The 25162-nt window shown below is 40.1% G+C and overlaps 1 protein-coding gene across 5 annotated transcripts in view; it reads left to right on the top strand.

The window, feature by feature from the left end:
- Positions 1 to 23751, top strand: part of PLXNA1 (plexin A1) — a 367927-nt gene extending 344176 nt beyond the window's left edge. For all 5 annotated transcript variants that reach the window (XM_067463505.1, XM_067463504.1, XM_067463508.1 and 2 more), the window contains exons 29-32: positions 1125 to 1294; positions 2872 to 3084; positions 7163 to 7313; positions 14013 to 23751. In XM_067463505.1, coding sequence (XP_067319606.1) covers positions 1125 to 1294; positions 2872 to 3084; positions 7163 to 7313; positions 14013 to 14108 — 630 coding nt within the window. In that variant the 3' untranslated portion in view covers positions 14109 to 23751. The remainder of the gene's footprint in view (positions 1 to 1124; positions 1295 to 2871; positions 3085 to 7162; positions 7314 to 14012) is intronic.
- Positions 23752 to 25162: the final 1411 nt, after the last annotated feature.

The raw sequence follows: 25162 nt of genomic DNA, 5'->3' as shown, positions 1-25162 counted from the left end.
GTTTTGACCTTCCACACCCTACAATGTTTGGGTCCAGGTTATCTAAAGTATCGCCCTCTCCTGTACAATCCGTCACACACACTGAGGTCCTTTGGGGGTGCATGCTCCAACCTGCCAGAACTCGACTGGCAACCAGCACCCAGAGGACCTTTTCATCGGCCACCAAGACTGTGGAATGGCCAGCCGGAAGAGTTCTGACAGCTAGATCAGCTGTCGGAATTTCAAAACCATGTAAAGGCCTATCTCTTCTGGCACATCTACCCAGCCAGTCTTTAAGCATGAATTTTAACTGTGTGTCCTTTGTTTAATCTCTGTTTTGTGAATTTTAACATGTATTTTATAGAATATGTTTTAATATATAGGTTTTATAGAAATACATTTTAATATGTGCATTTGTAGTATTTTTACAATGTTTATGTGTTTTAATTATTCTGTAACCTGCCTCAAGCCACAAGGAGAGGTGGGTAACAAGTATTATTATTATTATTATTATTATTATTATTATTATTATTATTATTTTGATTCAAGCTCACAAACCCTTGAAATCATTACACTGATTTATAGATCCTAAATGGATAGATATAAGGAGGCTAATTCTTTTTGTCATAACACATTCAGGTGTTTCCATGGCAGGATAAAAGAATGCTATGTGAATTGGCTGCTGTTTAAGCTATTTTAGCTCCATTCTGTATTTTGAGTTATACACATGCTATAAAGTCCAGATTCCTTGTGGTCAAGCTTTGAAGATTCAGTCTTATCAACAGAATTGGTGCAGATGGATGACCTAGAAAGCCCATGTACAGTGCCTTAAATGTCATTGCGGAATGAAAAAAACAAGGCCTGTGGCAGGTGTCACCTTTCTTGCATTGTCTACTTATAGAATTTCTGGATGTTGAGTCCTCTTCATGAGGCAATGTGGGTTGTCTTGAATACAAGCCTGTTTGTCCCTTTTTCTTCTACCAGTGACACGTCAATCTTTTCTTTCATGACATGGTATTTCTGCTTATAACATCAGCTTATCCCTTATAAGCAAATGGTATATCTATTTAATTGCTGTTATTTCACTTATAAACTGCAATGTATTTAGCATTGTTGAGAAAATATTCTCCCTTTTTTCCATCTAGGGGACCTTGCAGAAGTTTGTTGATGACCTGTTCGAGACCATTTTCAGCACAGCACATCGAGGGAGTGCCTTGCCTCTGGCCATCAAGTACATGTTTGACTTCCTGGATGAACAAGCTGATAAGCACCAGATCAATGACTACGATGTCAGGCACACTTGGAAGAGTAATTGGTAAGAAAGAGATCTGTGGATCAATGGTACACCATATGCTTTGCATGCAAAAGATCCCAGCTTTAGCTAGAGCTGAGAGAGATGCTGCCAGTTAGTGCAGAAAATCATAAAGTAGATGGAGTAACGGTCTAAGTTCGTCTAAGACAGCTTTGCATTAGACAAGGAATAAGAACTGGGTCTCAGGCATCAGGGAGACATTACTATCAAGGAGATATTTCAGTCAGCTTTCTCCTAGCTAGCAGATGGCTTCAGAAGCCTTCCTACAGGAAATCTGAAATTACACCTTCCTTTTTCAGAAAATGGATCAAAAGTTAAAAATGGCCCTAATGAGACAGAACAGTGCATAATGTGCTCATGTTTCACTGTTGCACAGGGAAGGTGAAACATGAAATGTGCATTAATTATACCAGGCATTTGGGGCAATTTTTTACGTGTCTTAATCCAAAGGCATCTATTTTTCAGATAATAGGACACATCCCTCTGTGCAAATTGGGTCCCATTGTGCACATGCGTGTATAACCAATTGTAATGGGGCTGGCATGCCATTCTGCATAGCTTGAGCCAAACTCAGGCTGGCTCTGTGTTTGTCCTAAAGCCTAGGAGATTTGTGTGCTCAGTGAATAGTGAGATGTGTTGCATCTCTGTGCTCATCCCTTGCGCTGCCTTGCTGTTTTCATCTCTCAGATTTTTCTCCCCAGTACTGGAGGATATGAACATACATTTTCAGCTCTGGCATTTGTTAAATGGCAGCCAAATTGCTTTTGTATAGTTCAGTAACTGTCAGTAATTAGCAGGGCAGAAAAAGAAACATTTTAAAATGGAGATATGAGAGCATGGAAACTCTGGGAGCTGATTTATCACTGTGCTTTCTATATTAAAAGAAGATGTGGCACTAGAAGGGGAAAGCAGGGCAGGGGAAAGAATCCCAATGATGTCTGGACTGCAGTCCCAGAAAGCCCAAGCAGGCAGGCTCCTGCATACTAATGCCCCCTGCTTGTTTCAGGGTGTTAATTTGGATAGTTTCATGAGATCATTCTCTGAAGTTAAAAGTATGTATGCACATCCAGCGCCTGTATTCCAGAAGTCAAGGGAGCCAAACATTTCTCGTTTGAGATAGATGTGACAGTGAAAACCAAGACCTGGTTTTCATTGAACTGGTAAACCTCACGCTGGAGCTGTTTCTCTTCAGACTCCAGGCAGGGCTGAGATGATCTGATACTTCTCCATGAAAAAGAAAAGAGAGTAATTTGAACAAAGGTGTCAAGAAGAAAGGTTTTAGGCTTGCCTAATCTAGTCACCAGATTGCTCCCTGCATGAATCCTTCCTGGTGAAAACTGGGCCCAGGAGAAGAAAGGAACCAGAGTAGTCGACTCTGAGATCGATGTAAAAGGGCAAGACAGATGAGAACAAAGCAGCTGACAAGTCCTGCTTCCAAATTATTCCCAACTGTTGAGGTTTAGAGAGAATGTCTGCCCCATTTTCTGAGATTCAGAGCAGTCAAAGGTTATCATCTGGGACCCTGTAGTTAAGAAGAATATATTTTCCCAAGCTGACTTTCTCTTCTCTTTCCTCTGCAGTCTACCTCTGCGTTTTTGGGTGAATGTGATTAAGAATCCCCAGTTTGTGTTTGATATTCACAAGAACAGTATTACTGATGCCTGCCTATCAGTGGTGGCTCAGACATTCATGGACTCCTGCTCAACTTCTGAGCACAAGCTAGGGAAAGACTCCCCCTCCAATAAACTACTGTATGCCAAGGACATCCCCAACTACAAGAGCTGGGTAGAAAGGTAAGTGGCTTCATCTGGGGGTATGGAAATGAAAGATGCAAAGATAAGAAGTGTGACCTTTCTAGCGTTTGCTGTGAAAGGCTGGATATATTTGTAAAAATGGTTGTGTGGTTTGTAAAAGAGCACTTCAGGACTACAGGACATCTTTTTTTGTTAACTGCGGGTTAACCACATCCATCTACCTTAGTGATAAATGGAATATATGGTGGAAACATGGAGACTGCTTTTCATATTAAGTTGATCCAGCATGAGATATTCAATGTATGAAGAGCTCTAGAAGATCTTTTCCAGTGACTGAAGAGCAAAGGAGGCCATTTCTGCCATTTTGCCTCTCTACCTGAATCCCATGTTATTCCCCCGAAGATATACTTCAAAAGGTTAGAAGTTCTTCCCGAACAGTGTGAAAGATGGTTCAAGGGAATCCAAAAGATGAAGCACTCAGTGGGGGTTTTCTGACAGGAACTCTGCACAGAATCACTTCCACTGCTAGAACAAAACTTCATCCAATCCAAAGGGAAAAATAGAAATATTATTTTCAAAAGACTGTGAGAACGAGAGAAAGGATGTCATGCTGGGTAAGATGGTGGCAGGTTTTGTTCTTCAGGTATTTTTGCCAAGGAGGTTCTGGTTGACATTTCTTTCAGCATGTTTGTCTTCATGATACTTTTAAAGAGCATTATTATTGAAAATTATATGTACAGCAGATAGAGTGGCACTTACTGGAGCTAATGCAACCCTGCAAAAGATCTGTCTGTCATTGCCGTCACCATCATCATATTAATGTATAAGGCAAAATCATAAAGTGTTTCCACTCCAGCTGACAAAGGTGGAGAATTTGACTGAGGAATTATACGATGAAAAGGGAAGAAAGGAGCTCTTAGTTCTTCCATCAGGCTTCTTGCAACCCAAGTAATAATGACTCAGTTTCTTGAACAAAGAAACACTTTGGAAAATCTGCAAGAAATGAATGCGACAATATCGTTTTGTTGAAAAAACAAACATTCTCTTGCACAAGATGCTTTTCATGGACACAATTTCTAGACCTGCTATATTTGACAGACTGTCTAGATTATGTGGACAATGCATTCCCAGGGAGTATGCTGTCAACTTTTGGCCCAGAGCTTTCAAGTAACATGTTACAAGTAATGGCACTTTTTTGGCAATGAAAACAACATAGTTATTTTTCAAAGTAATACAACATCCTACTATATCACGATTTTTAGTTTAACAAGTGGTCTTATTCTTTGTAAAATATTTGAATCAGGGTCATTTAGATATGGTAGGCATATATATATATATATATATATATATATATATATATATATATATTTGTAAAGTACTAACTTGAAAAATTAGGCAATTCTCTGCAGTATCGCAAAGGGAGAGTGTCTGAGGGAAGTCCATCATTTATGCCTTCTTTTTCTCCCAGCTGTCTTTTCAGCTTGGATGTCAGCATTATTAACTTCTCTTCATGCAGTGTTTTACACAGCCCTGTAGTGGCAGTCTGGTTTTGTATTATTAGGTTCTGTTTGCCAAGCTATCTATTTCTGTCATTAGCTGATGCTTGCATCTGATAGTGGCTCTTCGTTGCCAGAATTCTCCTCAGGTGTTTCCCTACCTGGCCTCTCTTAGAAGTGGGTTTTAGACATGTTAGATTTCTAAAAGCTGTTTCACTCAGATGCCGTTGTTCATTTGAGTGAAAGATAGGAATCTTGTATCTCATCCTATGAGAAAGGTGGGCTATAAATTCAATAAATAAAAGTGTTGTCCTCCACGTATGTATATCTTCCTATTTCCTGTTCTTCACCATTGGCCAGCCTAGCTGTTGTGTTGGAAATAGGAGAAACATAAACAGATACTGGAAAGCACATACAGGGAAAATAAGAAACAAACCTTCACTTACTTAGTCTGGTCTGTGTTTTATTTTCAAAATATCTTGATAATTATTATATTCCATAAAAATCCAATGCATGTCAACCTTTATATTGCATTGAATGGGCTTTGTCAGGGTCTGCACTAGAAACAAACATAGAATCATAGAATCATAGAGTTGGAAGAGACCTTGTGGGTCATCCTGTCCAACTCCCTGCCAAGAAGTAGGAAAATCACCTTCAAAGCACCCTCAACTGATGGCCATCCAGCCTCTGTTTAAAAGCCTCCAAATAAGGAGCCTCCACCGCACTCCAGGGCAGAGAGTTCCACTGCTGAACAGCTCTAGCTCTCACAGTCAGAAAGGTCTTCCTAATGTTCAAATGGAATCTCCTTTCCTGTAGTGTGAAACCATTGTTCCATGCCCTAGTCTCCAGGGCAGCAGAAAACAAGCCTTACTCCCTCCTCCCTATGATTTCCCCTCACATACATAAATACCAATAAGAAATTAAACTTCAAAATTTAGAAAAGGGCATCACATATTTCCAGTTAATACATATACAATTCCCTAGTTGTTCATATTAATTATATTTGATATTAAAAACATCTATATCATTCAGAGTTTATGAACAGCAGGAATTTCTGCAGTTGCCAAAAAAAAAAAAATCTCTCCGTATAACTGTGAAAAATGGACTAGGCTTCTAAGTTTTATTTATACTTCTCAACAAATGATCAGAAAGAAAGGCAGAGGGAGTGTAGAGAGACAGTGGTGAAAAAACTTTCAAGGGCATCTGATGTAATTCAGCTGAAAAATTAAATCATTTATGAAGTAGAATAACCTTACTATAGGGAAGAAATCCAGACCTTCATTAAGACCTCCCGGTCTCAAAGATTTCAATTTTAAAATCCAATCTGCTGCTTTTCTCAGCAAAGTTTTATTCATTATTATTATCTGCTTTTTCCAACACCCACACCTTCATTTCTGTGGTAGAGATTTGAAATTCTATAAAATAACTAGAGGCTGAAAAGTGTTGGGATTTTTACAAAATAGAATCATCATAAAGGCTTCTTAAAGAAATAAATGCAGACCACCAATAAGCACATGAAGATTTATTTCTTCCTTTGCCTATGGAAATATGAGTATGTACAACAACATCTTGAGGGGCAAGGGTTTCTCTGCCCTGAAATAAATGGTTGACATCTGTTTTGCCAACAATATGTATTGCTGTTACTGTTGTTTTATTGGAAAAGTCTGGGGGGGGGGGTTGTGTCAGGAGCAACTTGAGAAGTTGCTTCTGGTGTGAGAGAATTGGCAGTCTGCAAGGATGTTGCCCAGGGGATGTTTTACCATCCTGTAGGAGGTTTCTCTTATGTCCCTGCATGGGAAGCTGGAGCTGACAGATGGGAGGTCACCCTGCTCCCCAGATTCAAACCGCCAACCTTCAGGTCAGCAATTCAGCCGGCACAAGGGTTAAACCCGTTTTGCCACCACAGCTCCTGGAGTCTGATTATTTCCCTGTTTGCTTAGGTGAATCCCAGAATATGCACTATCTTGGTAGCTTTTGGGAAACTTTCCTGTAGATGTCTACCCCTTAGCTGCAAATGCACTTGCTTTTCCATCTTTACTATTCCAAAGAGTCCTGCTTCATAGATCTCAAAAGGTTGCCCAACATTAGACACCGAAGCAGCCCACAGCCCTTACCAGCCATTACAAGAACTGCATTAAAAAATACACCTCCTTTCTTTGTTTATAAATTTAACTTCTGGTTCCACAAGGATGTTTATATTGTATTACACATTAATTCTGTATCCTTCCCCCCCCTTCTCCCCTTCCCCACCACCCAAACAGTACCAACACTGTTTAGTAAAACTTCACAATGACCTTGTGAAATATGTCAGCCCACAAGAAAGAAAGTGGCTTTCTCCTATTTTTTCTTTGTGCAAAAATAAAATCAGTTTTCTATAAAATCCTGTAATGGATGATGGAATATTCTGCTTGCAGATGCCAGAGTATGATAAGGAAGGAGCATAATTTGGCCATTGAACCTGACTTCCTTCATGTTTTACCCAATTTCTTCTGTGCATTAAATAGTGTTATAATTCATTAGGAGACATTACAGTTCTTTTGTAGAAAGTCTCCAGATTGAACCCTGATTAAACACTCTCTGTTTTCAATGTCATGACTTATCTCTCCTGCTCCCTGCTGTAGATATTATGCAGATATTGCTAAAATGCCAGCAATCAGCGACCAAGACATGAGCGCTTACCTGGCAGAGCAGTCCCGGTTACACCTGAGCCAGTTCAACAGTATGAGTGCGCTGCATGAGATCTATTCCTACATCACCAAGTACAAGGATGAGGTAAGGCACACACCAGCTTTTACATACTGTTTCATTTAACTATTTTTTCCTCCTTCTGATGTAAACGATACTGGTACATCCCATAGGGAATGCACAGGAGGGGAAAATATCTCAGTCAGCAGAATTAGAGGATATTTATTGCAAGTAAAGTGGCTGCTGAAACAGTTTTTCACTAGAGTTTGTATCAAGATTTTACATCAGCTGTCACAGTGAAAAAGAAAAGAAAACAGGAGGAAAGCAACGGCCTATGCAGATGTGTCCGTTTATGTCAAAACCACCTGTCAACTTATGCCGACCCCATTAATTTCATAGGGTTTTCTTAGGCAAGGAATACTCAGAGATGGCTTTGATGTTTGTTACTGAGATATACACGATCCCCTAAAAGTAACTAGAAATCTGTTCCTTGCTGTTTGAGAATAGATTGGTGCTCAGTCACTACCCTGGAAGACCTCCTTGCACCAACAGAAACAATTCTTACTTTGTTTAGAAATATAATACAATATAAAGACTTTAAAATATTTTGAGATGCATAGAACCAACAATGCAAGATGAGGAATACACATTAAATATGTTGTTTTCTATTTGTTGAAAGTTAAAGGACAGGCCTTTCTCTTGACAAAACTGAGGTGTTGCCTTTTAGGTACTGCAGTTGTGTGATACATATCCCAACTTCTGGCACTGACTGGAGTTCCCCATAGTGTGGGAAAATAAAGTTTTATTATGAGACAACCCGTCATCGCTGTAGATGTGCAACCACCTGATTCATTTTGAAAGTTAACTGAAATGCAGCGAGAGCATTTATAAGAGAGAATCAGCAAGACAGAAAGGTGCAAAGTTTTACCCAAGACTTGCTCCAAAGCATGTGTGCTCTCTTCCTGAGTCCTTTTCCTTTCCTAACGGACTTTGGATTCCAGATTGTCCAGCCTCAAAGAGAAAATTTGTGAGGGATAACTGTTATACTTGCTCTACCTTTGAAGGCTGTTAGGGAGCTGAATCTAGTCCCACAGGCGGCAGCCAGATTGCTCACTGGAGTGGCGTACAGGGAGCATATCACCCCGCTGTTAGATCAGCTCCGCTGGTTGCTAGTCTGTTACTGAGCACAATTCAAAGTGCTGGCTTTAGGCTATAAACCCCTAAACAGTTCCAGTCCAGCTTACTTGTCTGAATGTATCACTGAAGGGAACTATTTCAATAGGCAAATGTGGTGAATCTAAAAAGACAGCCAGTCTCCTCTATGATTTACCTCGGAGGTTAAGATTGTCGGGGGAGGGACTGCTCTCGATCCTGCCACCTTCACAGGTACATTTGACAGGGATGAGGGACAGGGCCTTCTCGGTGGTGCCTCCCCCCCCCCCCAATCTGTGGAACATACTCCCTAATGAATCAGGTCAGCCCCTGCTCTCCTGTCCTTCAAGAAGAAATTGAAATCATGGCTGTGGGACCAAGCTTTCGAGCAGCAGCCACAGCAGTAAGAATTGTCAGTGAATCATGTGATTGATAATGGATGGATTTTGGTTTTTGACTCTGGACTTGGATTTGTCTCTTTTAACTTGGACTTGGATTTGACTTTTTAACTTTTGAAGATGTTTCAACTAATTTTCAAGTGTGTCTTTATTACTGTTGTTGGCATCTAATGGTTGCTGTTTGTAAGCCGCCCTGAGCCCCCCTTCGGTGGTGAAAAGTAAATGTCTGAAATAAATAAATATGTAAGAACAGTGAACTACTCCCACTTCTTGTCCATGGATTTTCCTTGTTAAATTCTTCCTAACCCTGCATTGGTACCACAGTGTGAGGGCACTGTGTTTTCTTTAATATTTAGCTTTGTCTTTTAAGAGAGAGCTTTCTACATCTCTTACCAGCAAGTTCTCATATTATATTCCATGCTTCCGCCCTCTTTTTTCTTTCTCATGTCTAAACTGCTCAAAGTAAACAAGCACAGGCCAGCCTTTTAGAGGAAAACAAACACGGGCCAGCTTTTTAAAAACAAACAAAACCAATGTCTTCTCCAAGTCAGAAGAAATAGGGAAGTAGAATTAGAAAACTTTGTGATCACAGTGCCAGCAAATGTATAAAAGAAACCACCCAGCAAATACATGCCATTTGAATTAATGAATTAGATAGCAGAGAAAAAGAAAGTCCTTCAAAACTCTTCTCCATGCCCACCCTTTGCACTGAGATTGCAAACCATTGTGGAGCTGTAGAAGTATAAAGAAGGTCACAAGGAGGAGCTGCCTTCTTGCCAGAAAGACCGCTCTCTACTTGGATATTTTCAACTTCCACTGCAATAGATAATTTCTAGTGGAGCTCTTCACTGGTTATTTCATTTGCAGTCTGGGGAGCAGGGACATTTGCTGTTAAAAGAGAGTTGCTTCAGTTAGCCAGTTAAGATTTAAGATTGGTTAAAAACCCATCTGCCATAATTGGCACAAACTCCCATTAACGTACTTTTCCAACACGTTCTCAGCCATTCTTTAGTAAAGCAATAAAATATATAACTCTAATAAAAATATATGTAATAGCAATATATGGATTTTATTGCCCAGCTGAAAGATAATGAGAACCAAGGGATAGTGGGTTTATTAAGATAATAAAAGGTGTGCTTTTTTAAAAAATAGAAAAGTTTGCCAATCAACTCTTGTATTGTTATCTGAGCAAGGCGCTGCAGATAGGTTCCTTTGAAATCTGGTGAGGGATATGCCTCTCAGGAGACCACCAGATTGGGCTTATCAATGAAAACAGAAAGGGAGGAGTGTGTGTGAGAGAGAGACCTCTTGAATGAGGTGACAAAGGTGCATCGAATAGATCAAAAAAGCACATTAATTCACAACTGAAGAGAAAGGCACAAGGTTTAGACCCTTGGAACCATGTTGCTGCTTCTGCCTAAAGTGCTTCAACAAAGCAAGTATAAATAGTCAATTTGCCTGCCTTACTATGATGCCATGAAGGTTCAGTTAATGAAGCAGTTATTGTAAAATGCTTTATATAACAGAAATTGACAGAGCATTATTTTTGAGTGACACCAGATTAGCCTGAATGGTGGACATTTAGATGAAATAATGCTTGTCAGCAGAAACTGTGTAAAGATGGGCTCAGTTTGCATCTTAATGTAGCAGCAAAAACACACAGATCCCTTCTAAGGACAGAGGTCCAGTGTTGGTTAGAATAGGCAGTTTAAGACCATTTGAAATGTTGTGCTGTTTCCTCCAAGAAGGGGTTTAGCCCTGGACATCAATCTCTAGTCCTGCTACTGAGACCTTAATTTTACCCACCTTCTTTTTTGTAGCTAACTTTCTCAGATTCCAAAATTGCTCTGCCAAAAGAAACCTTTATTAACACTCAGGACTGTTTTCAACATAATGATTTTAAGTCTTAGGAACAAACACATTGCCAAGCCCTTGCTAATTATGTAAATTAACAAAGGTTAATTAAGGCATATCACCTCCTCTGTAACAAATGTAAGTCCTTCATGCACTCCCAATTTTTCTGCTTGTGCTGTTCCTAGAGATCGCTGTGTGATAACCCTATCCTTACAGATCACCCACGGTGACCTTGTGATGCAGTCCCCATGCATAAAGAGCTATAGAAGACCTATAAAAGAGGGAAATGCCTTGTATGCTCCATGGGCTGCATGCATTTTCCCCAAAAGCAATTTTTGGTCCCCAAAACCCCTTTGTTTTTGTTCAAAATGCCCTCATACTCATTAGAGACAAGTAGAGGACAATTTAACCACTTTGGGAAATGCCCTGCCCAGGACAGGCCTTTGTCTTCCCAAGATGGATTCCTGCTGACTTCTTTTAAAATAAAGTTTTTCCCTTTTTCTCAAACATAAGTTTGAGAAAAAGAAAAATCCCTAAAAAAATTATTTTTTTCGAGGGGCAGGGTGGGCGGTGACGATTCTATTATCAGAGGAATGGCCACATATCAATCTGCTGTCACTGTGAATTTCTGAATCTGATTGTGAGCCAAATCGATTTGTGCCAGATGTGGCCAGTAGCTTGTTCTTGAAGGTCACTGCATTCTTCAGATTCTAACACAGAAGTTAGATGCTAAACCAAGACCTTTCCACACAGTCATATAACCCACAATATCAATCCAGAAAATCCCACAATATCTGCTTTGAACTGGATTATCTGAGTCCACATTCAGGTAAAGTGGGATTTTTTGCCTTTATATTCTGGGATATAGGGCTGTGTGGAAGGGCCCTCAGATCCACCTGTCTTTGCTAGATGCTGACAATTGCAAAGGAAGGGACAGATCTTTCCCATGAGTAGGCACCAGCATAAATAAGCCTTCTTAGTCACATGTGACATGAGGTACAAAATCAACAAAGGTCACATGAGCTACAACTTCTGCACTGTCCTTGATATACCAGACATAAACATGGGATTTGACCCTCCCACACAGCTTTCTCTTATGTAGAAATAGCCCCTGCCCCTGAGTCTGATCGGCCAGCTTCCAACATTACCCTTCATTTGTATTGCCACCCAGCAAGGGCCTTAAAAGTAGAAATCTGTAACAAGGCAAGTATGTGTGGTCTGAAAGGGAGATCTTAATGAGCTGGATGCAAGATGTATTACCATTCCTTGTCTACTCTGGCTAACTGCTGCCTGGCATCTATTGAATGTACACCCGTAGCCCACTCCAAAGGTACTGCCTGTGTGTTCACAGCTCTCAGGAACTTCTTTTATTGTTTGTAATGGGATTAATAAATAGCAGCTGTTCCTTTGTTTGTTTTCATTCATTAAACACAATTACATGCAGCCCAACTGCACTCTCTCTGATGCAAAATAGGAGAGAATCATTTTTCCTGTTGTTCACAGCTATAATATGCTGTCATTGGTGCTGAATGAGAACCGTAATTAATTTTCATTTGGGTTTTTGCTTCCTCCTAATCACGGCGATCCCAGCTCCTCAAAGCAGGTGTCCGACATGTTGCTCTCTCTTTATACTCGCTGTAGTGTACATCTTGACTGTGTTGCTCCCAGAAGGGCAACATGATAGCAGAAGATGAAACAAATACAAAGCCAGTTGAGAATCTTGTAGCACTTGTAAACAACGGTCACTTCATGGTTCTGGAGAAACAGGGTTTTTAGGTCGAATTCTGGTTACTACTTGATCTCTGCCTCCAACACCTTTAAGGTTTTCATTTTTCCCTGCTGCCAGTTTAATTTGTTGTTTTGGTTTGGATGCTGAACTTTGGCACCATCTAGAGGTTTCTCTGACTGGCAGCAACGAGGAGAGCTTCAGATGAAATCTAGGGAGCTATTTGCCTGATCCAACCCTGGCCTGGGTTATCCCCCAGGTAACAGGGTTGCAGGTCTATTCATTGTATCTCTTTTATATATGGAAAACTGTCCGGAGTACTTCATTGAGACCTATGCTCTTAGGATTGCAGCCATAGGGTAGCCTTCTACAGGGCATAAAGCTGTACTGCTTGGCTCTGCTTTCCAACTCTATGTGTCTTTTCTAACTATGTGGCAAATAACCTTTACATAATCTGCATGGCACTTTCAAGTGTTTCAGCATCCCCACAGCCCCAAGCGAAAGTGCTGTGTACTCTGCCGCACGTCCGACACGCTCAGCACAGGAGACCTGTAGGGCACCACAGCTGCGCTTAATCAAAAGGAGCTGATTTCCATATTAAGGAATTACCTGTAGGGCTTGTGATGGACCTTTCCTTCCTCCTAATAGTCAGTCTATTAATTATACAAGAGTTTGTTTCCAATTACGCAGCCAATGAAATGGTTAATCAAGTCTCCTTTGATGGATGCTTTGACATTTAATTGGAAAGAAAAATCCACCTTGTACTCACAACAAACTTAGGCACTATAATGGGATTTCAGATGGGTTTGCATTTTAATCATCTGTTCTTTATCTGTTGTGTAATTTAAAAGAAGTAGGTCTTCGTTCAACAGACTCCCAAATGCCTGAGAGCTTTTCCTTTTTTCTCTCCAATCCCCCATTTCCTCAGTGACTTTACTAGGACCCCAACAGCTGTCCATTCCATTTCCCCTTTTCAGAACTTTCCCTGAACTGCTCCTGAACACATGATATAAAAAAGAGGGTGTGGTTTTTCTAGATTTCCAGTGTTCTAACCAATGGTGATCTGGGAAATTTTCCAAATCAGAAGGAAACAGAACTGGATGGTAACTGTCTATGTTCTGGAATACATTTTCTCATATAAAAGGTTCTGATTAGATGAATCTCACACATCTTCTTCTTTTCCTAGTGTCTTATCAGTGAATGCCCTGATCAGAATCAAATTGAATGTGTGCTCTTCCTGTCCTCTAAATGGAAATATGTGTCTGTTAAGGGAATCTATATTTTAGTGCAGAAAAAAATCCAGTATTGTAATATTTTGATAATGTGTAGATTTCATGTTGATCTCAGTTTAGTTACATATTTAATCACATATATTTGCACCACATATTTAGGCTGTCAGCAGCTTCTTCTACCAAGCCAGCCAATCCAAGGTAGAGGCTGTTGGAAGAGCAAACGGTGATTGGACAAATAAGATTAAATTAATTGGAATTATAATTTGCCATATGACCCTTCGGTTTCCCTTTTGGTGGTTCAAAAAGGTAGAGTGGGAATCCAGCCTGATTTCCCAACCTACTATTTGTGAAGAATGTTTCAAGTTGCAGCAAAATCTTCTTTTTCTTCTAATGCTTTCTTCTCTGATTTTTTTTTCCTTGCCAGATTTTAGCTGCTTTAGAGAAGGACGAACAGGCCCGAAGGCAACGGCTGCGGAGTAAGTTGGAGCAGGCAATTGACACAATGGCCCTAAGTAGCTGAAAAGGCCGCGATGTCACTGCAGACTTCCCTAGCAGTGGATACAGAGACACAGAGATTGAGAGAGAGAAAAAAGAAGGCAAGCTGGTTGCAGCAGCAAGAAAGCAAGCAAAAATACATTGGGGCCAAGGACGAAACTGCAAACTCTGCTGCGTCTCCAAACCCTTTACACCCACAGACAGCAAGAACTTAAAACCACCATTATCAAAATGAGGTGGAACCTACTATGTAAAGACTTTTGGAAAAGAGTGACGTAGCAAAGCACCGGAAGGACCCCAAGAGATGCGCAAGGAGGGCCAGGGAAAGGATTCCAGCTCAAGTGCCACTGCCCCCCTTCCCAATCCCCAAAACCAAGGCCTGTCTGGCAGCAGAAGGTTGGGGACTTCACTAATGTCTAGGACAATGTTCTCCCATTATGGTTTTCCTGTAGCAGGCGGGTGGGTAGGCATATTATTTCCTCTCTTCCCCCCTCCCCCACCCTTCTGCCCTTGCTTCCTTTCCCACCTGGCCTGGAGAACTCTACTCTTGCTCTTCTCTTCCTTCCTCCCTCTCTGGCCTACTGCCTCTAGTGTTAACTGCTATATTTGCACAATTTCCACAAGCTAGATTTTTTTTAAGAATTCAAAATATAGGGGTGGGGGAGAGGTTCTAAATTTTCAACAAAAACTTTGCAGGATCTTTTTTTTTTATGAAAGAAAGGACCATTATTTGGTTGGGAGAGAGATGAGGGTGAGTGGGACCAAGAAAACTGTCCCAGTATCTTTTGTTCTTCCTATGCTTTGCCCTGTGCCATGTTTTGTCTGAATGTTGTTTAGCACAGGCCAAAAAGACACTCTCTTTTAAAGTGCTGCTAAAGAGGGTTCAAGAGGTTGAGAGAGAGAGGAGAAGGCAAAAAAAAAAAAAACTCTTAGAAGGCGAGAGGCATATGAGGCAAGCCCAAGAGGGAGATCTTTCCCATTCATTGTGACAAGCCTTACTTTGTGGAAAGTGCCACACTTCACAGAAAAGTTCCTGCTTTGTCTTTTATATAGATGAGACAGGATGAGTTATTTGTACTCTGAACTTAGCAATTCTTCAGAAGCTTTATTTGCTTCCCTCTACTTGAAAGTGAATCTCCTAGCTCCAAACATTACCTTAAATACCTGCAGGGCAATTTGAAATAGGGGCACTTCCAAACAAGCATTTCAGCCACATATAGGCACAGTAAATGGGTATGATGACCATGGGAACCAATCCTCAGTATTCCTTCTTCCGTTGGAAAAGAAAGGCTTCTTGATTAGCAGATATAGTAGCACATGATAAGGTCTGGGCCACACAGGAATCCTAGACCCAACTTCTGAGTTCAGTCCTTTGCTCCTCCCATTCCCTTGATGTGGCAGACCTCAGTTACATGGGCCTACTCAGAGCATATCATAAGGGCAGCCTTCATCCAAAGAGATGAAGAACAAACGGTGATCCATCATGGAGTTTTGATTTATCATAGAATCATTGAGTTCGGAAGGGCCTTATGAGCCATCAGATCCAACCTCATCACTGTTGAAACACTATATACTAGCGGGTTTTCCCTTTTGTTTTGTGTGTGTATTTGTGTGTGTGTGTGTTTTTTTGGTTGTGTGTGTGTGTGTAAGTGACTTTCTTTTGACTGTTTGTTTATACATCATCACATTTTAGCAGATGCAGAGCATCTCCCAAAACAAGCAAGGTCTTAGACAAGAGGAATTATTAGGTAACAGAAGAACAGTTTTGTCAACAACAAAATAATTGAAATGAAATCAACTGCATGACCAGTTGCACATTCTTTTGGGTTCAGCTAGTAGGAAAAGTGGGAGATAGTCCAAGAAAAAGAAAGTGTGGCATCCAGTCTATAGAAAAGAAGAAGAATGCACGGCACACAATAGTTGAGTAGCTTTCCTTTATTCATATTTGTGTGGGGTAAAATGCATATTTTAGGTTATTTTGTTTCAGGAATATTTAAAATGTCACACTCAAGTATATTCTCCACAGCCTGTTTTGGTCCCCTTGGCTTCCAGCCTTACTGGAACAGACAATAATCTGAGATAGGGCAGTGCCATCATCCACAATCACTTTGCGGTTGGTTATCGCCTGCCTTTGGACTTTGTCGTCTTTGCTTACACAATCACTTCCATCAGAGGAGGCCCAGTGTTGATACTGTGAAAGGGGTGTAGAAGTAGATCTTACTGCTGTTAGTGTCCTGCACATGATCCATAACGCAATGAGGTGCTTCCAGTGCAGTCACTGGCAAATGCTCCTTTATTGTTCCCATAATGTTTTCCAGAATGTCTTGTAGTTTGGGAAAATGTTTGCATTGATTTATTTTGTACAGGCTCACCACCCCATCCTACACACCCCACAAACCCAGAAATTCCCTCTTGTGTCTCCAAATTTTGTAAAGCTGTCACTAAAGCATCATCTTAGAAATGTGAATTCTCTCCTGTTTAAAAGGGGCCTTTTACTTCTCATCTTTTACTTCTCATTTGCACAACATTTCAACTGTGCAAATGTAACAAAGCATCACACTGTGTTGTCATTGTTCCTACGTTCTGAATGTAGTCTACATTCCACAGTCTACATGCCGTCCTTCCACAATTCTATTTTAAATTGCACCCTGGCCTTCAAAACCTGTGTCATAAGGAAGATAATTAAAAATAAATACAACGAGATAAGTTTCCAATGCAATGAATGGGGCATTTCTAAAGATTCTGGAATGACCATTTGGCTTGGATTTCAACATTAAGGAAAAGTCAGTACTTGTGAGAGACACAGCCTTTCTGAAGATCTTACCAGGGTCTCCCTAAAATCCATTTCCTAACACATCTCTCTCTCTTTGCTAACTTCGCAATTCCATTCAGTGCTCTGTCTGTGCTTCAGCTGACAGTGCTGTTGTCTGTCTGTCTATAACAGGGGTGTGACAGTCTCTCAGTTTCAGTTTGACTGAGTTTCTCCAATCCCATTATACATTTCCACCCATTCTTGATTTGTACTGGTTTGTGAAACCTTGTGCTTTCTTCCCACAGTGAATGCATTCACATTTTAAATGCATTCTTCCTAATGTGCCTGTGTAGTCGAGTTTACATAATTTGTGTGACTTTTCCCCATGGACTAAAATGTGTTTGCACAAGAGTATTTTAATTGTTCCCATTCTGAACTGACTGAACTTTTTTGGTCCACAATTTATTTCTTGGAAATTGCCTATAAGCCTCACAAATGTGCAAATGCTTGACATAAGGTATGCATTTTTCACAAAAACATTTGGGAGGTGCAAATATTTTGCTTTTATCACAATTGTAGAGCCCAACAAAATTCCTTTCCATCCTTAATTCAGAAGTAATTAGTATTGAGTTTAGCGGAACATACTCCCGAATAAGGATGTATAGAATCGCAGCTGAACACCCTCAGCTCAGTTTCTCTTAGTACATGGATTTTAAATTTGTTTTAAGTTTACCAATGTCCTGAAGCCACTGCCCTGCTTCAACTCAGGTGCTCAAATCCACCAGATTGCCCACCCTCACCACTCCCGCATCCAGATGTTCCTATCTCAGCCTAGGTCATATTGAAAGAGAGGCTATTCAAGATCACACTGAGCCTAGACCTGTCTATTCCCTTAGAGTGCAAATAAGGGAAGGAGAGGGATGTAATGAAGTTTTTTAATTAAAATTTAAAATTGTGTGTGTGTATATATATATATGTTGTTACAATCTAATTCTTGTACCCCAGTGGGGTACTGTATAGTTAACTGAAGGAGATCAAACCAATATCAAACATGGTTTTTACACAAGCAGTTGAAAATACCAAAACGGGGGGCGGGGCGGGGAATCAAACATGTCTCATCAAGCAGAAAAATCTCTTGAAGCCTATATACATCTCAGATTGCTTTGTAATTTTGTTTTTAGCCTTTTTAATTATTATTTTTAATTAAAGAGGAAGACGAGGAGAAGATAAAGACAATAAACATAAAATAAATCAAAACAAAAAAAACCACCTGTGGAGTTCTGAGATGTCTGGATCCATAGGAACTGTGGGCTGTTGCATGACTGTGCTAGAGTTTAGTCTGAGTTGATCTTTTTTTAAAAAGGAAAAAAATGCAAGTGTTGAATACTAGAGGTTTGTTTAGACCTTTTTATTTTTTGAAATTTTGGAATTAATTTGTCACTTCTTGTACAAGAAAAGAATTAGAATTAACACCAACTGTTTCTTTCTGGAAAAATGGTACTCAAAAAGCCTTAAAGGACAGCTAAAAGTGTTGCTGCATACAAAAGATACTGTAATATTTTACAGGTTCCCCTCCCTGGACTTGGTTTAAGGTGTGCTTGGGAGCATAAACACTGCATGGTTAAAAGAGGCAGGGTCTTGATCTCTCTCAGCTTGATGTAAATTGGCACCCCTTTAGGGGAAACAAAAGTACAGTCCTGACTTTACAGAAGTTAGCAGCAAACCAATCCTTTATTTATTTTGATTTACTTTAGAGAACTAGTTTGGCTGAAGCAGGAAAAAAGGCCCTTCATCTCAAGAGCTCCCCACTTAGGCACCCATCCTATCTAGTCATTCAGCAATAGCAATACCTTGGAAGACTTCATTCATTAGAAAAAAAAATGTAGACATTTGCTTACCTCAAAAGCACAGCTTTCTCATAGGGATTTCTTTACAGCAAAAACAGTGTGGAGTGCCTTGGATTTGGAATAATCTGAAAGCCCTGAGGAAAAAAAACCAAAATGGGCCATTGCAGGATAGGCACTGGGATTCATCCTTTTATGACAGCACTAAGTCAGTGAATCTATGTTATACCACCATCTCTGTTACTGAATGACCCATCATTATGTAGAACAGTGGCTCCCCAGATGCTTTGGCCTTCAACTCCCAGAAATCTTAACAGCTGGTAAACTGGCTGGGATTTCTGAGGTTGTAGGCCAAAACACCTGGGGACCCACAGGTTGAGACTACTAATGTAGAAGGACATAGGGAAAAATATCCTTGATCAAATGACACCAAAAAAGTTACATGTGATCAATGTGAAGGAAAATCAGCATTCTTTCCCAGATGATTTCTGTGTGTTCCATGTCTCTTTGGCTTGAATACTATGGATTGCATATGTTACCATAATTTATCATTATTCTAGTATATGTACTCTGAAGATCATTTCAGAAGGAAATATCCATTACCTACTTGCACAGTGACTCCCCTTTTCTGTACAATCTCAGTTGCAGGTACCAGGACATACTTCACTGCCAAACAGTGATAGGTAGGAGCAGGGAAGTCCTAACTACCACCTAGTTTTAATTTTGCAGCCAGGAAAAAGTCATACAGAACTTCGGACAGATGGTACCCAGTTCTTTCCATCTACTCACTGATTGGCTTTGAAGATGTGTGTTAGGAACAGAAGGGGGAGCCATACTCTGTGCTCTCTGGACATTAAGTTGGTATTTGATATTTGCAGAAACCTTTAAGGAATCTAGGTGAGCAGGACTGTAGTAAGACTTACATTCATCATCTGGGAAAGACTCATATTCAACATCTCGGAAAGTTTGTCTTCGCACATGGAAGGCTGGTTAAGTTTTGTTATTTAAAGACCAAGAGCCCAAAAGTGTTTGTTGACTTCTCTCTCAACTCTTATACCACTTATTGGGGTGTGACTTTCTTCATTTTGTTTATTTGTATAATTGCCATCTTTTGAAAAGTCTGCCTATGGCAGAAGGGTCTGTGTTTGCCTTTGACACTACTGAAGTTAGTCACATTTCTTCGATGGAAACCAAGCCAGTGGCTTTATAGACGATTCCTAAGGTAGAAGAGAAATTCAGTGGCTTTCCTGTAGGTAGATGGGAAAGGGAAATGGCAAGCAGACATATAGGTTGTCTAAAAAGTGACTTTTTCTTACTATATCAGAAATCAACAGCTACTGTTTATGTGAGTAGATGGTCCTCCACAGTGTTCAAAGGGTTCATATGAAACAACTGTCAATAATCTCACTATACTTTTACTTTCTCAATAGGATTTTTTCACTCATATTACTAGATTGCCTCCATCCATTTTTTTCTAAAATAGTTGACTTTTATTTTATAAAACACCCAACTAAGACCACTGCTAAACCACTACAATGCATTGTTTTTCAAACTGTTCTTGGATTGGTTGGGTTTCTTCCCATCCCAGTCCGATTGGTTCAGTGTGGACAGATAAGAATGCTATTGAAGCTCTTAAGTGTTTCCGTGCCCTGTGTTAATTTAGCCTGTTTTTACAGAGAATGCCCCCCTTCATGATCATGATTGAAGGATTAGTAATTATCTATGGAATTGGCCCAGTATCTTATTTTTAGAGCTTGCATCAGATTTTTTTTAAGGAATTTCCTTTCTATTTTATAGAGAAGGGAAGGTTGGCATTTTGCATGGATTCATAAACTAAGTGTATGTATCCATAAGTACTCTTTATACTATAAGATTGTATAAATGCCCACCAGAACAACTAGCATCCACATCAGGCAAAGGATGCCTGTTCAACTGTCGGTCAAGAAGCAAGGAGAATGACATTTCCAACCTCCTCCCACCAGCAAGTAAGGTGACGAATTGTGACAAGGGTCTTTTTTTCTTATTGTTGCAGACTTGCTCACTAGTGAGCTCATCTTTCTTGACATTATCTTGGACAGTCATCTTCCTTGAGCCCTGATCAGCAATTGAACAAACTTCAAGATATACTGGGGGTCATCCAGGAAACATTACTTAGGTTACCCATACATAACAAAGTAGCTGGAGTAGAATATTAGCAGAAATCACTAATAATGTTCTCTCTCTTTCTTTAAAAAGACTCTGACACTGAGGCATTTAGAAGAGGATATCCTTAGTAATAGACTATTCTTTACTAATTTCCAAGCCTGAACTCTTTGGGAAACATTGCAACAAAAAGGAAAAATGTAATTAACTTTACTGGAACCTTTTTTTTTTTTTTTTGGAGGGAGGTTCTGAAATTAATAAAACATACAGAAGGATTAGGTCACACGGTCTTCACGGATAATGCGAAGCGATGCTAAGGACCTCTCTTAATTCTTTTTCACGAAAGAGCTGTAGTGTGGAAGCAAACTACCTACACTGCAGACACAGTTGCATTCCTCCCACCATTGCACCCAGTCTGAAAGAATGGGTTGCTTTCCATTTGTCCTAATTTATAACTAATCTCTCCACTGATAATATATTGGCATGTTTCTAGACATCAGTTTAGCAGACAGTGTTTTTAACTGGAGAAGAATGGTTTTGAAGACAGGGGTATTTTTGTGGACTCCTGAAATTTCATCTCTTTTTTTCTTCTGGTAAGCTAGAGCTATATGGTGCTAAACGACACAATACATGAGCAAATATTAACTTTCAGAGTGTTTTTCTAAGCTGTCTTGATGTTTTAGAAATTACAAATCCCTCCTACAATCACGCACAAACTGTTTTTGGCCTCTTGTTGCTGATCTGGCCCTTGTTACACTGCATCTTATTAAATAACTATGTTCAGAATGAATATCCCTCTGAGTAGCCAAATGCTGAGGGTGGGCCATGGAATGAGAGCTGTTTTCTTTCATGTGCTGCTTGTGAACTTTCCTGAAACAGTAATCTGGATGAACTTTTTGTCTTCATTGATGCTTCCCTAAACCTCTTCCCTCTGCTGCCGTGTCCTTTCTTCTTTCACTTATTTTCCATCAGGAACCATTCTAACATAGCCATTTGGTTTCATCCCCATTAGAAGTGGAATTAACAGTGTGAGAAGGAGCAAGATGTCACCAATTCCCACAAGTATAAATATTTTATTAGCGCTTTTTATCTGGTTATGTTGACCCTTACACATCCATGCACACAAACACCCTCTCAGGATAATGCTGCCAGAGGCTTTGGCAGCAATGTTAAATCTCCTGGTGTTTCTTTAATTTTTCAAGCCTTTGATTATGTGCGTGAATGTAATTAGCAGCTTAGGAGACTTTTGATGTGCATTTCAATGCTCAAATGATCATATGAGAAACAAAGCTTTCCATGTAAGCTGTTCATGCCTTGGGTCAGGATAGCATTCCTCTGAAGTACTGTGATGTGTTGGGCATTAACTGATGGTTAGCAGAATTAAGAAAAAAAGAGAAAAAACCCCTCAATAATCAAAGGTTGTGGCTTTTAAATGGACACAGAAGATAAGACTCTCATTGGGAAAGCTGGTAAATGAAATACTTTATCATTTTGAGTATCATGAGAACCTAAATTGACTCTGCTCCAGTGGAATATGCTGTCATGTGTTCTCTTGCCCAGGTATCCTGAGAAATGCTAGGTCTTACCATAAGTTAATAAGGATATCTCAAATTAGGAACCGATTTCACCTTTTAGTTTCCTTCATTTTTCAACTAAGCACCAAACCTTTTCATTCCCAGTCAGATTATTAGGAATCCATTTCCAGCAAAGGCATGATGAGTTCCAAATATTAGTGATGTCTAGACGAGGTCCCCATTACTTGAATATGCCCCAAGAAAAGCGTTTATGGGAAATGTAGCTTCCTGTTTTTCTAGTTTTGTGAAAGCTGTTCATTAAAAGTGTTTTGTCATACTTCACCTCCTTAATGCCCTCCCCTCCAGCTCTCCCAACTTACCATTTTGGTGAAATAGGATAGGGCACTATGGGAGTTAGTTTGATGAGCAGCTCACTAAACCCAGCGAAGGCTTAGGCTGTGGACAGAGCTAGTTCCGTCTCAGAACTATGGGGCTGAATAGGTCCAAAACCATATTGTCTAGAAATTGGTTTGAGTCAACTAATAAGGAAGGTGTCCAGGGATTTTCTTCTGCCTTGATTCTCTTCACATAGATTGCATGCATTTAAGACTGAAAAAGCATAAGTTCAGAATGTGACACTCGGCCTCAATCTCCTCCAAAGAGTCCCAGGTCCCACCGAGAAAATATACACAACAAAGATTTTAGGTCATAGTAAAATATTCCAGTGTGTACACCCCAATTGTTTAATTTTGATAGTTTGCACAGCTTGTGCTGGTCCTGCTACTGTCTGCCAGGCAGACAAACCAAAGGATTAGCATGGCCTCCACCCATCTCATGGTGTTTTGGGAAGACAGGGTAGGTTCATGTTGCACATCTGATCTGAGATGGGGGAAAATAAGCAGGCTGAATCCCAAGCTGAAGGTCTGAGAGCATCAAATAGGCAGAACAGGGAGCAAAACAATAATGTGGAGCACTAGGCGCATAGTAAGGCCTTTCCCCCACTCCAGTGTTTTCCCAACTAGAGCCACCACCATTCTACCTTAAATTTAACACACACACACACACACACACACACACACAAACACTACAGCCTGCTACTCTCTCTTCTTTCTAAGGAATGTCAAGACCACAGTTAGCTGTCCTTTAAAAGCAGGGAAGGGGGTGGCGTGGGAGGGGAGGAGGAGAGAAAACAATAAGAAACAAAGAATTTTAATAGTAAAATTTAAAAATAAAATAAAGAAAATCATGATAACTTTATGTGATTGTTTCAGACTTGAAGCAACTGTGCCAGTGTGGCAGGTCGGCACCCTTTGATTGTGTAAATATCCTGCTATTTCCTATTTTAATGTTCTTCAGATTTAGTACTTGTAAATAAACACACGCATCAAGGAGAGATTAAACATTTTTGCTATATAATGTGTCTGGTCTGGCTCTGTGAATTCCTCTTTTGGTGTCTGGGGGGCTGGGAAATGGACGGTGGGATAGGGACTGCTGCACTTCATAAGTCTTGCATGCCTCCGCTGCTCTTCTCAAAATCTTCCTGCCATTTTCATGATGACCATTTTGTATTCAATACCTTGATCCACCTTTTCAGCTGCGTTCGGCTCATATGCAAGAAGAATATTTCCTTTTGAAAGATCCAGTCATCAACAGCCCAGCAGGAATTGGGATCCCTGCTTTCCTTTGCTTCCTAGGACAATAGCTAAACACACATCTCTGCCACTTACACTGGGCTCTATTAGAAGTGACAATCTTGTTGTATTGAGGTGCCTGCAGGTGTGAACAGCAGAAAGGAAAGTGTTATTCCAACAATGCTGTGCTTGGAACTATCCCGTGGATCATCTAGTTCAGCACTGGGCTTCCAACAGTGGTGTGACTGTGAATAACTGAAAAACTATTTACCATCACACCAGTTGAATTTGCAGTTCCTTACTAATTAACTCTGGGTATAATACTGTATAAACAGCCCAGCCCATCCCAACATAATATAATATCTTCAGGATGTTCAAAAGCTGCATTTATGACATGATCTCAAGTCCAAGTAGCCAGTGCTCAGGTCATAGGTAAGGTAAAGGTAGTCCCCTGACATTAAGTCCAGTCATGTCTGACTCTGGGGTGTGGTGCTCATCTCCATTTCTAAGTCGAAGAGCCAGCGTTGTCTGTAGACACCTCCAAGGTCATGTGGTTGGCATAACTGCATGGAGCGCTCAGGTCATAGTACATCTGTTTCCAGGGTTGGATAAATACTTTTCTCCTAGGTGTCTCACAGTAGGGTAGAATAAAAATACAATTAAAACATAAGTCACATATTAAAATATACATTACAATACAAATAGTAAGTTCTTTTTTCAACAATAAAGTGGGTGAAGCATATCTGAGGGTTTCTATGGTCTTCCAAAATCTTGGTCCCACAGTTAGTCTATTAAACTACAACACCTTGTGATCAAAGGCGCAATTTTTAAAAATGCTTTGAGATTGATGAACATCCAGAAGATATTGCTAATTGTCACCCATGCTCAAATAATAACCACACAACAAAGTACCTCAGATTAAATTTTGACCCGCTTTTTCCTAATGAAATACATAAAAACAGATACTGACATCAACAACCAATAAAGAATAATGCAGATTACAGAACTGACCCATGCTGCCTCCAGCATCAACACACTCTGGGATGGGAACAGTTCTGCCTTTTCTTCATTCAGAGTTTGTCACTTGTAGTGTTTGACGGCAGAACCTATAGCAGCCTTTGCTGAGAGCATCATTCATCTTTAGAATCGGTGCTATTAGTGAAATATTCTAGAAAGTATCTGAGAACACAGAAATG

This window comes from Anolis sagrei, chromosome 2, assembly GCF_037176765.1.
Source record: "Anolis sagrei isolate rAnoSag1 chromosome 2, rAnoSag1.mat, whole genome shotgun sequence".
Taxonomy (NCBI): domain Eukaryota; kingdom Metazoa; phylum Chordata; class Lepidosauria; order Squamata; family Dactyloidae; genus Anolis; species Anolis sagrei.
The sequence above is the reverse complement of the archived record's forward strand: the minus strand, read 5'-3'. Positions and strand labels throughout refer to the sequence as shown.